Raw genomic sequence first — 18,751 nt, 5'->3', positions numbered from 1 at the left:
GAAAATGTAACGGCTTAGAAGTTAAAACTACTCTAAGAAACAATTAATGAAAGGGATTCCTTCTAAGCAATTCCTGGAAGTAGACTAGAAATAATCAACTTAAATGATGAAAAACAAACTTCTGCATTTTTTATTAGTTTCTTGGGATATAAATAACATTACATATTTTATAGTACTCATAATGGAATCTACTCTCTCAAGACATGTAAATTCATCTGTTCTCAATTGTTTCTATGCTTGTGTATTAATAGAAATTGAATTGGGGAGTAATGTTTATATTCTGGGAATTCATATTATAAAGTTCACTACTTTTACAATTATACTGAAGAAAACTATGCACATGAACTTAAAATACCTGAGCCTTATGGATAATAATGTCTTATGAAGGTCCCAGCCCCTAGAAAAACCAAAGTAATAGCAGGAAGGGGCCTGGCATTTAGCGGTCTGTACAAGGACAAAAGCAGGATTGTGTAGTAGGAGGAGTTCCGACAGGAGTCTGACACCCGAGGAATCAGGACAACCAAGATTCCAGTGGAAATTCTCCTCCTAAGTAGCTCTGTAATTGGAGAAACTCACATCTCATGAGTTGGGTCCCTCATCTGTATAGCACTGGGGAGTTCAGAGGATTAAAGGAAGCCATATGAGAGAGGCCATGAGGATCTTCTATCTATTTTGTTGGTGGTGGTGTTGAGACTTCTGGGTAAGTCCCCAACCTGAACTGATGGCATTGGAATGTGGAGACTGGTTCCCCTTCATTTGTCATCCGGTCGCCATCCTGAGTAGACGACCTTGCTATTCCCCAGTCTTTGCTCGGCTCATCCGCGCTCATGCTCCCCTACTCTCACCCGACGTCCGCCCTCCGCACTCTTGAACATGATAGCCTGCCATCACTGAATAGGTTCACCCCATGTGCACTTACAGCTACGTCTAAAGTTACTTAAGCTCTTCTCTCACCAACACCTTTGCTTCCTTCTTCCCCTAAACTCTGCTTTACCCATCTGGAAAATCCCAAGCAGGACTCAATCCAATTTTACTTTCCAGGGTGCATGTGTACGCACGCTCACACCCATACACACACACACTCCGCACACAAGCACAGACACATAGCTGAAACCACTGAGATCATCCCGAAACTTCTCAAATTTCCACAAACCTGTCTATTTTCAGACTCACCATGATCTTACACTTGCCAGTTTCCTTGCTTAAGGATAATCTTCCCACCTACTTCCAGAATCCCGGCCACCTTCGTTTTTTCAAGGACATTCGTCCGTGAATACCTTCCTCTTCTCTCTCTCTGATGACTTTTTCTCCAGTATATAAGTAGAGTCAATATTTTTCAGTCTAAACACATATTTTGGGGGGGTATTTTTCTTATAGGACACCACATAATGGAAAAGTCCATAAATCGTAACATTATGAGTCATCACACGTGAACACACAGTCACGATACCATTTCTTCTTTTTCTCCCTTTCGCTTGATAATTCAGCTTCTAGTAGTAGTAGAATAGCAGTTTACATTTGATAATGCTCACTTTCTCACCCTCAATTCACCTCCAAAAAACTTCGATCCTAATGACTCTTCTACTATGAAACCAACTGATTATTTTCAGCCCTTCTTCTGCCTGACCTTTCAGAAGCATTCAACACTGCTGCCCGTCCCCTTCTGGAAACACGTTCCCTTGAATCTGTCCTCCTTCTAGCTCTGGTCACTCAGGCTTTCTCTTGTGTAGTTTGTCTTTTCCCCTCACTCTGAAATATGGGCTATTTACAAGCTCCATACTCACAAATTCATTTGTACATTCACATCCCAGATGCTCTTCAAACTAGACATTTCAAAAAAAAAAAATCCAGGATGAGAACTGAATTTAGGGGAAAAAACTAACATTTTATCCCCCTTTCAATAAATGGAACTTCTACTCAGCAAAGCTCTGAACTTGGGATTCTCTATTTCTTCTTTCCTTTTCCATCCACTGCTTATTTAGGATGAACTCTATTGACATATACCCTTACCATGGCACTGGTTTAAGTTCTCATTAGAGCAACCACTTCCTAATTCTCAGGCACAAACTGGCAGCCCGCAGGCTACCTTTGGCCTGCATACATTTAGCTTGGCTTATGCAGTGTATTAAATTGTTGAAAATGTCATCAAATTAGGAAGAAGAGACTTTATAAGAATCAAGATTCACAGCTCTTTCCACGAGGTTACAGCAGTTCTAACAGAGGAGAGGCCGCTTGGTGCATGAACGGAGGTGCTGTTCAGGTCTCCTGCACCCCCGACCTGTTTCTCTCATGAACTTCACCAGTGCTGGCCCAGGCAGGCACCAGAGTGTGCAGCTCCTGTCCCTCACCAGCTTCTGGTTCTATTTTATTGTCCACAGTGATCCAGGATGATCTGTTCTAAAACCGATTTCCGCACATAGCTCCTAGTTAAATTCCCTCTGCGGTTAACTATGAGCTTCTGGATCAAGTTCAATTTTTGGTGTGTGGCCTTCACGGTCCTGTCCTTCATGATGTGTTTCCTTCAGTCCCCCGGTCTCTTTTTTACCCCCTCTCCCTCCTCCTCCAAATCTGGTTCTCTAATTATCCTGGTACTATTTGCAGTTGTCTTGATGGGCTATTCTCCGTCCAATCAGCACTCCTTCTATGGGTCCTTCCCTCTGTCTGAAAAACTTCACGTCACTCTAGTGCACACCAGCTGCCTAACTTGCACTCCTTTCTGAAAGCTCTGGGTGCCACCGTTGACCCCCCGAACTTCCGGGTCAGGCGCTTGCTCCAAGAACACCCTCACATGCAGTTTTCCCACTGTCATGGCTCTCGTCCCCCGCTACTGTGATAACTCGCCTGCTCCCACACAGACTGTGAGCTCTCAAGACCGGAGTGAGCTTGCTGTCTTGGACTCTGAGCCTTTTGTCTTTGACTCCGAGCATGCCTTAGGGAGTCTGGCAAATAACAGGCAGGCATATGCATCCCTAAGGAATCATACCTGTATAATTGCTTTTATAAAATTTATCATCTCACATACACAGAAGGTAATACTATTACTGTCCACAAAGAAAAGCAAGAAGTTGCTTTAAATGTAAAAATTTTAAAGACTCTTTTATAGAAAAAGAAGCCCCTCAAAAAAGCCAGAATAAAACAAATATGTTATTTTAAAAAATTCTTTTTTTCTTTCCCCCCCTGGTTCTTTGTTTGTGTGTGTGTGTGTGTGTGTGTGTGTCTGTGTGTGTGTGTGTGTGTGACACATTGTGGGTGCGTATGTGTATCACTCAGGTGGATTTAACAGGACTGACAATTCCTGGTTTCTTAAAGCATTTGAAAATATATATCACCTTTTGTAGATGAATAATTTGTATCTATTTGAGGGCTACATAGATTCAATACATAGAATCAGTCCCATACAGCTGGCAGGGAGGAATCATCCTTAAGGCACATGTCTCTTGTCGCTTTGTGCCTACGTTAGGAGAGTCATTATCCCGCAGATTCCTGGGAACCCACATCTGGAAAGCTATAGCTACTATTTCATTAACATGGTCCAGGTTAAAGAGTACTTTCAGGCTTCACGTCACACTGAATTTCCACAGTTTTGTGAACTGAAAAGCACTGCTTCCCATCACAGAGGAGGACGCCAAGGGACTTTGCGGGCCCTTTCAGCTAACAGGCAGGAGACCTGGCCCCCGTCCTAAGCCTTTAACCGGGGGTCTGGCACTCTACCTGGTACAAGATGGCGCTTTTCAAACTTTGACTTCCGTTGACCCTACTGGGGAGCCCAACTCCTGCTTTCCTCTTGCAGCCAGTGGGACAGGGGCAGGGGGCCCTGGGGGTTGCCTGGTTCTTTCCACTCTCCGGGAAGCTACACCATTACCACATTTCAGCTAATAGCTACTGTTAGAGGCGGAACACACTGCCTGTGGGGTGGGGTGGGGAAGCAATCAGTTATATAATGAAGATCTACTTGCAGAAGCAGCAAGCCCCAAACCTTTTCTTAACAGCTGCAATTTTATAAAGCGGTTATATTTGGCTGCCCTCGAAACAGTTGTGCACATTCTGTACAGTATTTTGAGTCTGAAAAGTAGAACTCAGGGGGATTCTAAATGTCCTCCTCGGCTTCCCGAGAAAGCTTGTTGGCCATGTTGGGGTATTTGCTCATTTTCCTCTGACTTCTATGACTGTACGAGAAGAATAACATGTGGCCGTATGATAGGGTTGATGTGTTTGCACAACACCAGGCAGAACACATTTGCTTTTTAACAGCCCCCTCTGAGTAAAGCCGCTGGTAACATAAAGCCAGTTTTGCTCGTCTGCAGGATCACATAAAAGTAGTTAACAATGTGATTTAACTGATGTTTTTCTTTGATACAGGGGGTATCAAAATGAATTTAAAGCAAAAATCTCATAGTTTTAAGATCTGATTGAGTTTGACGGTTAAAGTAACCATAATAAAACATTTGCATATTTTATCATTCATAAGGCCTTTTTACATGTACATTGAAAGACACTTTACAGGAAGTATCACTGAGACAGACAATATTAGAAAAGGGCTATTCTTCCCACAGTGTTAATCTCAAGGTCAGTGTTTACCGTTCAATTTGAAAATTTTAAGGACATTAAGTATACTATATAGGGTAATTTTTTTCCTATACAATGAACAGCTGACTATAGCCACATTTCTCTGATTCTAATAACATCTGTGACCACAGAGAAGAACACAACATCAAAGAATGAGTAATATGTATTTTAAAATCAGAATTTGAAGAACAGTTTCCCCCAGAGTGCGCTGAACTTCTCCTTTTTTTTTTGTTTTGTTTTTAATTTCCTCTCAACACTTCTGTTATCTTCACCCCACAACCATCTTTCTTTCTAAATTATAAGGTCTTTGAGGACAGAGGGACTGTTGTCTTCTCCTTTATTACTTACCTGAGACCCATCACAAGACTTCATGTGAAGCAAGTGCTCAGAATGTGTCTGCTAAATAAATAAATTGGTAACGTCCTAGAGCTATATACATTTTTACCAAGAGAATTGTTTCATCTAAAATTTTCATCAATTTTATTTTCCTCCTTTGGGGGATGAGGTTTTTTGTTTTTTTTTTAAATCACATAAATACTATTTCAAATGCTTCTGCTTTAAAATAAAAATAATTGTAATTGATTTGTAATATAACTTATAGAACATTTGCTCTGTGTAAAGCTTCTTTCCTAATAAATAAATCTCAACTCTTTTGAACACTTAAATAATTTCATAGTAATGTAATTACTATGAATTACTAAAGTTATTCTGGCTAAAGGAAGAAAAGGTATTACTTAATGTGCATTAAAAAATTTTGGCTATTGTAAAAGCATATTTTTTTGTTTCTACCCAATAGTTTTCATGAAAACTCTTTGACATATTTAATTTAGTACAAGCTAAATTTAATACAATACATGTGAAGTGCACCACATAACCACAAGGTATTACCTGTATAGGAAATCAAATTTAAGATTATTAATTACTAAGATTATTAAAATAAGCAAAAAAGCACACGTCTACTGAAGCATTCCAATATATATACAGTGGCAGACACCCCATAAATTGGTCAACAGCAAATTTTTAAAAAGTGTAATATGGTGAGCAGAAGCTTTTCAACTTCAAAATCTGAGCTGGTAACCAGCAAAACAATGTTTAATGAATGTTAAAATACAAAGAGATCATATTATTTTACAATGGTGACACAAACACTTCATTTTCTGTTAGGATGCAGTACTCCATGACAGACAGCTGTTAGAAACTAACACTGTAATACCTTAAAACAGGGCTTTCTCCATCTATAATTTCTGTGACCTAATTTTTGCTCATCTCACTGCTAGCAGCCCAGAACAGGAGCTGATGTGCTGAGCCAGCAATGGTCTCACATGACAATCACTGATTGTGCAATTTCACACCTAACGGTGTGTCCCTCAAAGTCCAAGATTCATGCCCACAGTCTATTAAAAACAGAGAATGGAGTCCTGCAACCATTCAGAGATCAGAGATGGAGGAATTCCAAAGAGGTGGTACCTGGTTAACAGAAGCATCTGTATTAGCCACAGGTGAAGGGGAGCGACAGGCAGGTGGAGAGGAAATTTCACTGCTGGTTCCCTCCTCCCCAGACTCCTCAGTGACAGGTGACAGCAAAGTGTGACAGCGACCTGCAGTCATCTATCACATAAAATGTAGCCCAAAGGACATGAACATCGGTTAGCTATGTTAATGAAAGACCTGGTCAGGCACTGGTCAAAACAAAAGTAATAATATGACAAAGGTTAGAGACCCCAAGACCCAAATCTACATACAAATTGTGTTAATATTTAAGAGTTTTGTCCCCAAGTGATTGTGACCCTAGGGCCCATTTGTAAAAGACAGTGCATATCAAAATAAAGACTCGTGTTGTTGATTATTATTTTCCTTTCTTTGATGTCTGTGTCACTATAAACAAGTAGAAAAATCATGAATCATCCAAGTGAGGGAACGGTCTACAAAATAAACCTTGCGTCTTTTGTGGCCATCTCAAATTCTAAATATTCTAGGGAAATAAATGCACCCGAGGTGATATTTTGCCAAATGAGTCCAGGTACGGTTACACACCACCTGAGGCACAGCACATATGTGTGGAAAAAATATACAGCACTGGAAAATGTTACAGTTACCAAAATAAGTAATGCATTTTAGATGCAAAGTGACAGGTAAGTGATGTTGCAGAACAGAAATTGATGGAAACTATTTTATTTTAATTCAAAGCTAAACTTTGGATTTTCGGTTTTCTTATTTTCCTAATAGCACCTTTTCATCTAGATTTTATCAAATGTCTTCTATATTTTATTATAACAGAATACACAAGTATATCTAGTCGGCCAGAGTTTTAGTTTGGAAAACATACACAAAAACAATATGTGTAGCATGATTTTCCTATCCCCCAGAACAGTAGAAAACCGTGCAAAGGAATGTTATTTTATTTATTAATTTATTTTTTAAAGCACACAGCCTCTCAGTATTATTGATAAATTATAAACAAATGAAGGGCCGACCTCCGGCACCTTAAATAATTCAGCCACCTCAAGCAAATCGCATCATTTTAACTGTCACTGTTTTCAGTATCAAAAACTGGCCTTGGCCCAAATGTAGTCAGAGAGTTAAGGAGACTGTTCCTCAGTCCGAGTCTGCAAGAGCTACTAGCACTGATCCCTAAAACAAGCCCCAAGAGGGAAACTGGAGCCCCCCGCCAGGGTGCAGTCAGAAGGGAGCGCGGGGCTCCCAGCGCGCCCGGCCTTCGCCCTGACTTACCATGACCACCGAGGGGTGGGCCGAGGTCGCGGGGAGGAGCTCCCGGTCCAGGTCCTCCGTCCCCTCCGCCAGCCCCTCCACCTCCGTCACCGTCAGCAGCATGGTGGCGTGCTTGGCTTTCATCGTCAGCATCTTGCACTTGGAGTTCAAAGAGGCGATCTGCTCCTGGTAGCCCTTGATTTTCTGAGCCAGCTCCTGGGGAAACATCCCCCCCACCCCCCACCCCGTGTGTCAGAGCAGCATCAAAAGGAAACACAACTAGTAGCGTTCATCTTCCTCCAGCGCGGGCCAATGAAATCGCAGAGCTGCGCCAGCCGACAGCAGCGGCCGCGGCCGAGAGGCAGGATGTGGACGTGCGAGCCGCGGAGGAGCCTGCTTGCAGCGCGCCCGCAGCCCGACCACCGCGCCGCGGGCCTGGGAGAGCGCTGCGCCGCACGGGCCGGACACCCAGTGCCCCGCGGTGGGAGAGTCCACGCCCGGGAGAAGCTCCGGGTGCAATCCGGGACTTACGTAACGTGAAGCACTCACAACTTTCTTTAAAATGCCTAAAGAATCTGAAACTGCCAGATGGTTCATGCCATGGAAATTAGGTCATGTGATGACTGAAACTACAAAAAATGCAACGCTCAGCTCTCACCGTACTTAATGCAGCAAACTGAGCAGTCATCGGTTACGGACCCCGTCGCAAAAGTAACCTGCGTGTCAATTCTGTGACCCACGGAGTTGGTTGTTTTTTTTTTTTTTTTTTTTTTTGTAGATAAGCTAAGTATTACATATGAAATCCTAATTTTTTATGCAGATCGTTCCCACAATAAAGTTTTGTACATTCTGTACATTCACCATATTCTCCCTCATAGGCTCTACCATGCCTCACACGTTTCTGATGTTTCAAACCAGAGCTTTGAACTTGAAGTTCACGTCAAATTCAATGGCTTTTAAATTCATTGATTGTTGAACAATTGTTTTAAGAAATAGAGGTGTTAAAGTTTTTACCAAGAGCTTACTGAAAATAGATTCTGGACAGTACGTAGCTCTCTAAAGTCCAAAATATTAAGTAAAAATTATCTAAAATGGTAATTTTAAAATATTAAATTTATATTTTACTTAAAAGATGTATACATGTTTGACAAAAATGAAGATGTGTATTCAAAACATGAATCCTAAAAGTACCAAACCATCACTTTTTTCTGTTCCTTTTATATGTGTTTCTTGAAAAGCTGTCATTTAGTGCTTGCATGTAACACATTTTGTGACAAAAACATTAAATGCCTTTAAAACAATAGTATGTATATACATAAATCACAAGGCATATATACTTACTACGCCTGTATGTACATATTATGCACATCCTATCATTTTAAACATGTTGACATTCAAACCATAGCTTTCAACTCAGAAGTTCACAAACGAAATAACAAACAGGTTTATATATAATGTGTGTTTATGTATATACATGTACATATGTGTTTATGAGTGATTGTGTGTATATGTATAGATGTGTATATACGTGTGTGTCTGTATATATAGGCACACACACACACACACACACACACATCCCCACCCCTGCCAGCCAAAACTGACTAAATGGAAGGAAAAACCCAGCAAAACTCAGCCAGTAGCTTGTCTTCCTGACTTCTTCTATAGCACAATAATTTTTAAAGCAAAAATTTTAAAAAGTAGAAATCATCACTTCTTTTAGAGCTGCAGGCACTTAATTAAAACTAATAGGTTTTGTTTTTCTCAAAATAGCGATTAAACAGCTCTTTACTACATCTGGCCTAGTGCCTACTACATGGTTTCTCTATTATAATTAGCATGCACATATGGAAAACATCTACCAATTCAGTGAACTCCATGAATTCCGTTTTCATAGGACAAATCACTAAGCCTTCCAAGGCTTGCCCTCCAGGGGTAGATTTGAAGAATCTTTCTGAAGTAGCATTAGTTTTAGTCCCTCCCCTTTTCTGCCTATGTGGATGGCTATGCCCCCTACTGCAGTATCCCACAAAGCTGTGCGCCCACCTGACAACGGACACCTACCTCCTAACCTTGAGTTCTCAACTTTCTTGTGTATAAAATTCATTTGGGATGTTTGTTAACAATGAAATTCTGGTCTCCACAAAGGATTTTGACTTACCAAGCATTTTATGCTTATCCCATATGACTCCCTTGGAGAAATAGCTCTTTAGAACTTTCTTCTGTAAGAATAAAACCTGTCCATATCATAATAATAACTTGGTGGGCTGGTGATTAAATCTACTCAATTAAAATGGAGCCCCTCTGGCTTAAAGTATTCTCTTTTCTCAGGGAGCGTATGTATTTTTAATTTTTACTGGATATTTCTGAAAATGACTACAAGGATGAGCATAAAGAGGCAGGAATTGCAGACACTGTGGCTGTTCTAAGTTCGGTGGCTGCCCCTCTCCTGGGCAATCTCCTGCACTTAGGAGAAGACCTTGTATGTAAGAAGCAAAGAGCCTGAGTTTTCTCTCCTATGATCGAAAAGTGACAGAATAATTTTTTTCAACTTAAAGGCAACACTTAAAAATTACAGAAAAAATGTGAATTTCTTAGAAATGAATAAATTATCAATTATTTTTAGGAGTGAAAGTTATCCTTCTATACATTAGATCCACCTCAAAATTGAAATTTCATTAAAAGCAGACTGAAAATACAGGAAAAAGCAGCCTTCCCCATTCTTATGTTATCATAAATCAGGCTTTCTCCATTCAGCACTTTCCTTCCTGTGTTTGTTTAATACATACCACGAGTCTCACACAGGACAATGCCATTATTATTATGAAAATGCATTCTAAATCACATTACAGAAGTTATAAATATCTACACTCATGTTTAGAACTGGAAAGAGAAAATGGTACAGAATGAGGGGCTCACTGAACAGGACCCTGGAGGACAGTCTACAGTTGACTGTGCTCAGCACCAGCTCTGGGATGCTAGACAAGTCATTTATTTTCCTGGACCATCATTCTTCTCTTCTGTGCAATAAGGTAGCCCAGGTAGTTTCTGCTGCAGGGGAAAAATCATGGAATTTGGAGCCACAGATTCTGGCTTAGAATCTGGTTTCTACCAGTTATTAGATTTGGGAGCTTGGGAAGTCACTTACAAAAATAAGTTTCTGTTTTCTTATCAGTATAATGGAGATGATTTAAAAGAAAATCCTTACCTCACAGTGATGTTATAAAAGATAATGTAACAACCTTGTAAACTATTTAAAAAACTCAAAAAACTGTAGTAATGATAATTATTGTTATTTCAGACAAGAATTTAAAAAAATATATACTTTCTGTACTATGTTAGAATAAACTAAGTATCTACCCTTGGCAGATAAGACACACTCTTCTGCCCTGTTGTTTACCCCAGTTCATGATGCTCACTGGCAGGTATCAATGGGCCAAGACACTCCAGGTCTGTGATCCCTAAGACCAAGTCTGCATAAGCAGTATTCAAGTCCTGAGTTTATAATGAAGTTATAAATACAAAAAAGAAGGCATATTTGAAAATGGGGAAGATGCTGACAGACACGATCTGGAAATCAGCAAAACAACATGGACCATACTCTGATTGTGGTGGAAGGAACTGAAATAATCTACGTTTGAAAGAGCAAATGATTTTTTGATATGCAGTGTCTCTTCTTTTTAAAGAGGGTGATCAAAGCAGCAAAGCTTTGAGCACTGCTGTTTCTAGCAGGCTCTGAGTACAGAGTGAACTATGTTTCGGTGTAACTGACTGTGAGAATTTTGGGTGCAGGAGACAAGTGGTGGGTCCCCGCTGAGTTACATCATCAGCAACACATAAAGAGGTTTTGGCCTCAAAGGGAAAGACTCAGGCTCTTGGGTCTTGGAGAGGATCAGCAAAAACAGGGCTGAAAACGCAAAGACAGTCAGAGATGCTCCTCAAGGACTGAACACACTGTGTGTGGGACAGGGCAAACTTTCCTCTGTGATTCACTAGAAACCGAGAACACGTTCTCAGCAAGCGCCTGCACTCCCCTCTTACCTCGTGTCGAGAAATCTGGGCCTGCAGCTCCTGGATGTTACTGGTGGCCACAGGTTTGTCCTCAATTTCTCTGTGGGCTCCTTCTATGAGCTCCTGGAGGTGCTGCATTTCTTGCTCATACTGTTCATATTGTACCACAGCCTCCTTTGAAAGAGAGAAAAAACAGCCGCATGATTATCTTTCGGTAACAATAACTATGGGACTCATTCTGTGCGGCCGTCTACAGTGTTAACTGGTATTTTCCTGTGTGTCTAGGGAGCAAAGAAATGATGGGGAAAATCCCTGGGTGATTCAAGTCCTCAAGTGTATGCAGATAGTTCCAAGATTTCTCTCTAAAAGAGTTTGCTAAGATTACTGACCCACTCAGAATGGCTAAGTGGCTAGGTCCTCTCCATTCTCCCCATTCATGTTGTCCTGAAAATGGCCGTGTCTTGGTCAGAACAATGGCATGGTGGGAAGCAATATGAAAAACATGATTGCTTCATTTTTTTTTTTTTGTCTAAGAAATACTAAATATACATAGATAGACATAGATATGTCTATACCTAGACATATATATATATATACATACATATATATATGTACAGACATATGTCTATATAGTCTATAGTATATAGTCTATAGTATTTCTATATACTATATTAGACATATATTACTATATATGTCTATAGTATAGACATATATAGACATATATAGTAATATATGTCTATACTATAGACTATATGTCTATACTATAGACACATATATATATACATATATATGTCTATATATATCTATAGTATTTAGTATTTCTTAGATATATAGTCTATATAGTCTACATAGTCTATAGTCTATAGTATTTCTATATACTATATTAGACATATATTACTATATATAGTCTATATATGTCTATAGTATTTAGTATTTCTTAGATACATAGACATATATAGACAGACATATATAGACATAGGTATAGACATATCTATGTCTATCTATGTATATTTAGTATTTATATTACATATATGTGTATATATACATATATATTACATATATATACATATATATGTAAGGCACTTGTTGAAATGCTGGGTGGAAGACAAAAAAATGAAGTAACCATGACTTCTATCCTCAGGAATTTACGGTGCAACAAATTAAGAGATAATCCAAGGAGCAGGGAGGGTGGACCAAGTTGACCATTGGCTACTTAATGAGCACATATGTGTGCAATTTTTGGGTAAAGCAGGTAAGGTATTAGTTGAAAGGAGAGAAGACTTGGAGAATGTCATTCCTTTCTAGTAAATGATTTTTCTCTTATTAGCTAAAGAGATTAAGAGTTACACTTGGGTGTACTTTTCAGGCAAGAAAATGCATTTGGTGCATCAGTAAGCTGAGATCTGAAAAAAAAATTCTGTAACATATACTAGCAGTAAAGGCATTTTACAAGGCGTTAGAGGATTCTCAGATGAATAATAAGAGGTAAAAATGTATGACTGAAGATAAAATTAACCTTTATAAGTTGTTCTTTACTAAAATATATTGTTCAAAGATAGTTTTCACCAAAGGATATTTTTTATAGAGCTTTCCCCAGGCTTTTGTGGGTGATCCAAATGATAGCATTTCATCTCCTTATTTTATGTAACCACAACAATCTGTCAGATTTAACACTCTGGATGTGTTTTGATGGCTGAGCCCACACAGCGCTAAGAAAAGAAGTCCATGACTCATTTGCTGTTGCTCTGCGGGCACGGGGACCGCAAGAGTCCCCAGCTGGGACCCGGGACGGCCGCACATGCCTGCATGATGTTGCACTGCTGGATGGCCGTGTGCTGCAGCCGGCTGGCCTCCTCCTGCAGGTGCAGGGCCGCGTGGCAGAGCGGCAAGTTGGTGACCACATCCTCGGGGATCCGGAGGGCGCTCTGGCAGATCTGCACTGCGTGGACCTTTGGCTTGAGTGACTCCATCTCAGATAACAAATGCTGAAAGTGCGAGTTCACATTTTACATCGTGGAAAGCATGGGGGAAAAAATGTGTATTTTAATAGCTTATTTCATAAGCTCTATTAATAGCTTATTTCATAAGAGCCGTTTACTAAATAACAGGTCTGTCACATGTTATAAATATTTTCCAAGGAATTTTTCTTTAATGTATAGTGTACTAAGACTATAACTGATTTCAAAAATCATTTTTCCTCATTATTTTCCTTTTTTTTTTTTTTTTTTTAAATATAGCTCCTTAACTCATTTCCTCTGAATTATCCTGCTTACCTGTCGATGAGAAAGTTGCTCCTTGAGACTAAGACGTCCGACTTCTGGAGAAGTCAAGGTTGTCTGGGCTTGCTCCAAAGCAACTTGTAAGTTTTTTAGCTCGGTTTCAAATTTTTTCATATCCTACAGAGTATAAGCAATATGAATGTCAGTATATAAGCACCTGAAGTTCAAAGTCATAGAAGAGTAACATTGCAGTCAAGATGGCATTATCAGAGGTGAGTACAACATCCTCACTATAAAACCGTCATATTTTAAAATGATAGACTTTCCAATTAGAATCACTAACATTATTATTATTATTGTTACTGTTATCATTATTATTATTTATGTACCTTGGCAGCATCGTGGAGATTCTGCATACGAATTCGGATCATCTGTCGCAGCTCCTCAGACTCCCGTCCCAGTTCTGCCACTTGCTGAGACATGTTTTCTGTGGAGTACACGCTAGCGAGGTGCTGTAATTTCTCAATCATTGCTTCCAGACTGCTGTGGATCTCTTCAGATTCTTCTAGCATGCTCTAGAGCGAGTTATCAATAATCATGACAATGACAGGTGGGCCGAGGTAGACGCGTAGGTCATCAGTCTGGTGTGGTGGAAGACCGTCCGCCCAGAAGGGAGGGAGATGCTTGCAGAGATCTCGCGCGCACTGCGGAGTGTGTGTCTTACTGTATTTAACCTTCATACCCTGTGCCTACTCCCCACCTACTCTTCTCCTCATTTCACAGGAAAAGAAATCAAAGTTTAGGAAATGTCAACCGTTAGCTGAGGCCACATGTTATTAAGTGTTGGAGACTAAGGCTCATGCTCTATCTACCGCCCCAAGCTGCTCCATGGTGAGGGCCAGGATATGAGTATCCCAGGAGTGCCAATCCTCTGACAGGCTGGGCATCTTGTCAGGTTGCTGAGCCTCCTTTTTACTCATATTTAAACTCGGGAGATGCCTTTCAGCTCTCCGACTCTAAGTCTAAGATCTGAGATGCCTATTAGTCTAAGAAATGAACATAACACAAGGGCATGACAAACAAAAACCTTTCAACACTTGCTTTAGTGAGACAAAGGGGGTCGAAGCAACTTGAGAAACCAGGAGGAACAAAACACAGCGCTCGTCACTCAGGACGGTATCACCTAGTGGGACGGATGACACAAATGGGTTGTTAACCACATAATACACATTCTGTGAGGACAGTGACAGAGAGAAAAGGTTAAAGATGACAGAAACGAGATGTGCTCCTGCTTGCAGGAAGACTTGGAGAAAGGAAGAGCTCAAACAAGGGAACAGAGAGTGCGCACAAAATGCGCAGGGACTGGATATGGGGTGTGTGAAGAGAAATGGGAGCTGGGACATGATTCTCAGGCAATAAATCTTTATTTTTTAATAATAAAGTACAGTGTTTTTCTCCTCATGAGGAAAAATAAATATTAATAAAATAATAATTTAATAATTATATAATTTTAAACTATATAATATACTTATATATAATATGTACAATTACATATTATGTATAATTATAATAATTTTTAAATAATAAAGTACAGTATTTTTTCCTCATGAGGAATGCTCTCTCTCTCTCTCTATATATATATTAAAGCTTAGAAAATATTGAAAATATAAAGAAGATAAAATATTCCATAATATCAGAGACAGTTTTAAATAGGGATAACTGCTGTTACATGTGGGCATATTTTTAGGTAACTGAGATCATAATATATGTAAAATTTTCCATCTTTCTTTTCCACCTAGCATGGGAGCACGTGCATTCTCCCGGCGTACTGTTTTTGGCTAAACTTGGGCAGCCTGACCTAGGGCAGGTAAGCGACAGCTCCTCAAGACACTCTGAGCATCTGACAGCACCACGGACAGGCGGCGTCCCGTGTCTCGGAGGCTCTCGACCCACCGCCTGCCCAGGTCAGAACACCTGGGAACTGACCAGGGCTCCCCCTTCTCTGTCATCCTCATCCAGAGTCTCTAGAGTCCAGAACTCCAGCTCAGTAATAGCCCTCGATTCTGTCTTCTCTCAAGCTCCAAAGAGGGACCCTGTCACCCTCTGGCTAGGACTGAAGCCACCTTCCTTGCTCTCTTACCTTCCTCGGTCTGTTTTCCACAGGCTGCTAAATCATCTTCCTTAAAATACAAGCCTGAATTTGTCGTTCGCCTCAAAGTCTTCTGTCAAAGACTTCAGAGTGACTGTAGGTTAAAGCCCAAGTTCTTCTTAACAAAACTTGGGATCTTTTTTCTTCTCTAATTTTACCTCTTACGCCTCTCCCTCCCAGCTCTACTCCACACCTCCTACCTGGAGCGCCCCCGCCACTGCACCAAAGCACCCCTCACTCTTACTACTGGGATTTCAACATGCATTTTTGTCTACACCGCATTTCACACGAGTAGGCAGCCTGTCATTCAGGCCTCAGCCCAGAATCCCCTTTTCCTAGGACAGCCTCCTTCAGCTTCCCCGAGACCCCGGGCAGTGTGGGCAGAGAGCGCTCCTGTGGGATCCCTCAGCACCTTGATCCCTCATCTGCTGTACTTACCACAGTCTGTAGTTGTCTACCTCCCTTTATCAACTCCCTGGGGCAAGAACAAGGAATAGTCTTTGTATTCTAAGTTCCCAGCTTCAGAGGTGCCTGGGTGGCTCAGAGGGTTAAGCCTTTGCCTTTGGCTCAGGTCATGGTCTCAGGGTCCTGGGACTGAGCCCTGCATCGAGCTCCCCGCTCAGCGGGGAGCCTGCTTCTTCCTCTGCCTGTCTCTCTGCCTACTTGTGATCTCTGTCTGTCAAAATAAATAAATAAACTCTTTAAAAAATAAATAAATTCCCAGCTTTGGAAAGAAATCATTCTATAAATGTTTGTTGAATAAATAAATGAGTACAGGTCCTACTTAAAGCAAAACAAGATAAAACAAAAACCCCTGATGGTTGTTTTAAAGACTACATTTATACTCTATTATATATCCAAAATGTCATTTGGAAAAGTGATTTGACATTTTTCTTTAAAATTCCACTATAGGGGTGCCTGGGTGACTCAGTCAGTGAAGCATCTGACTTTGGCTCAGATCATGATCTCAGGGTTCTAGGAACGAGCGCCATGTTGGACTCACTGCTCAGGGGGGAGGCTGCTTCTCTGTCTCCCTCTGCCTCTCCCCTCTGCTCCTGCTCACTCTCTCTCTCTAATAAATAAATAAATAAATAAATAAATAAAATCTTAAAAAAGAAATTTTACTCTAGTGAGGTGCCTGGGTAGCTCAGTCAGTTAAGCATCTGACTCCTGGTTTCAGCTCAGTTCAAAACCTCAGGGTCATGAGATCAAGCCCTGTGTCAGGCTCCACACTCACCGTGGAGACCCCTTGAGATACTTTTTCCCCCCCTGCCCATCCCCCCCAACCCACCCACCACTCCCCCACCCGGGCTCACATTCTCTTACTCTCTCTCAAATAAAATCTTTAAAAAATAAGATTCCAGTATAGTTATTAAACCACATATTTTATACATTTTGGATTATGAAGTAGTAGCATTGTGATGATCATGATACACTTTACTAATTGTTTTTCAAAAAGATTTTAACAAGTAATCTTCAGAGTTGAGAGGTCTCACTTCTTTAAATATGAACCTCAAATAACTTTTAAATGCTGTTAATTTGATAGCGTGCTCTCTCTCTCTCTCTTCTAAATTTTTCATTTCTAGATTTCTAATGAGGTTGAATATTTTTTCATTGTTTACAATCAACTGTAACTTAAGACTTGTCTTGCATAGTATAAGAAAGATTCCAGAAGAGTTTACAAGATTAATTAGAGAAGAACAATCACGTACACAGGGAAATTGGTTAGCATCTGTAAAAGCATTCCAAGCAGAAAATAGGGGTTTGATCTAGAAACCTGTCCACAGAATTAGAAAAGTAAATGATTTAAAAGATATGAGTATATATAAATCAGAATAAAAGAGAATCTAAAATACCTCAGGATATCCATATAACTAAGTAAAAACCATTATGTATTGTCTTGTAAGCTAACTGGGCTGTTAGATATTTGTATCTAATTCAAGCTAAAGATAATAAAAGGATGAAATAATTTCCTGGATGATATGACCAGAAGAAAACTTCCGGAAATGAAGTAATGCAGCCACCATGTGATACGGACTCTTTGCTCCTTTCCAGCTGACCCTGCTTCCTCTGGAAAGCCGGACAACTGAGACCAGGCTGAATGCTGAGAGGAGCAACCCTGTGACACCTACTGTGCCCAATATCTGCACATATGTTAAACCATTTGATTCTCCTAATAATTCTGCCATATAAATATCATTTATAGCTCCACCTGATTGATGAGAAAACTGAATTCAGAGAGGCAAAGCAGTTTGTTCCAAATCACATAGCCCTAAAGAGCAGAGTTTGGTTTTCCCATCTGTCTGGGACTGGAGCCTATCATCTTTCCACATGTCACAACTCTGCCTGGGGAAGAATTTTCCACCATATCCCCACAACATGTGGTTGTTTCAAAGAAGCCGCAAGAAAAGAGAGACCTACATAGGGCCGATTACTTGGGGTCTTGGAGAAAGAAAAGTCTAGGGGAGATAGAGGATACTATTATTTATACAGTCTAATGAAATCTTATGAGTAACGACTTTCTTTCATGGACGAGTCATTAGGGCTACCTTACTTTTCTTTTTCTCTGGCATCTGCATTAACTCTACATCATGGTCCTTTAAATTTTCTATCAGTCTAGCCAGTTACATCAAATTGCTCTCTTAGTGACTCTTTGAACATGATTTTTTCCCAAAGTTACCTGATGTAAAATGTATTGTTCTCGAAGTTGATGTGCTGAGTTCCATGTAATCTTTCCATGTAGCAACACTTTAGCTTTTTCAATCCACTTCAGAATGAAATCAAGCATTTCATTGTATTCTTCTAAATGAGATGCTGCCTGAAAAATCATTACCATTCACATAGCAATGTCAACTCTGCTTCATGAGCTAGAAATCAGTCTTCTACTTCTCTTTAGATACAGTAATCCTAGGGGATAATTGTTATAACACCCGTAATATCTAAAGGTAACATGAATAATCATTTCCTTGTTGAAAACCTGTCAAGGACTTCCCAGTGACTTTAGGATCAAGTCCAAGTCCTTAATACGCTTGAATAACTGTCTTCTAAAATTATTCCCTATTCTCATCTCTTAGTCATCTGTCTGGGACCTCTCTCTCCC

At 40.2% G+C, this 18,751-nt stretch overlaps 1 protein-coding gene across 16 annotated transcripts in view; it reads right to left on the bottom strand.

Moving 5' to 3' along the window:
* SYNE1 (spectrin repeat containing nuclear envelope protein 1) overlaps positions 1–18,751 on the bottom strand; it is a 462,745-nt gene that overhangs the window by 156,862 nt on the left and 287,132 nt on the right. For 15 of the 16 annotated variants that reach the window (XM_032338689.1, XM_032338697.1, XM_032338702.1 and 12 more), the window contains 7 exons: positions 18,332–18,469; positions 13,892–14,077; positions 13,557–13,679; positions 13,086–13,268; positions 11,314–11,457; positions 7,297–7,491; positions 6,034–6,174 (listed from right to left, as the gene is read on the bottom strand). In XM_032338689.1, coding sequence (XP_032194580.1) covers positions 6,034–6,174; positions 7,297–7,491; positions 11,314–11,457; positions 13,086–13,268; positions 13,557–13,679; positions 13,892–14,077; positions 18,332–18,469 — 1,110 coding nt within the window. The remainder of the gene's footprint in view (positions 1–6,033; positions 6,175–7,296; positions 7,492–11,313; positions 11,458–13,085; positions 13,269–13,556; positions 13,680–13,891; positions 14,078–18,331; positions 18,470–18,751) is intronic. The other variant, XM_032338701.1, reaches the window with a different exon arrangement.

The sequence above is a fragment of the Mustela erminea genome, chromosome 4, assembly GCF_009829155.1.
Source record: "Mustela erminea isolate mMusErm1 chromosome 4, mMusErm1.Pri, whole genome shotgun sequence".
Taxonomy (NCBI): Eukaryota; Metazoa; Chordata; class Mammalia; order Carnivora; family Mustelidae; genus Mustela; species Mustela erminea.
This window is presented reverse-complemented; position numbering and strand designations above follow the sequence as displayed.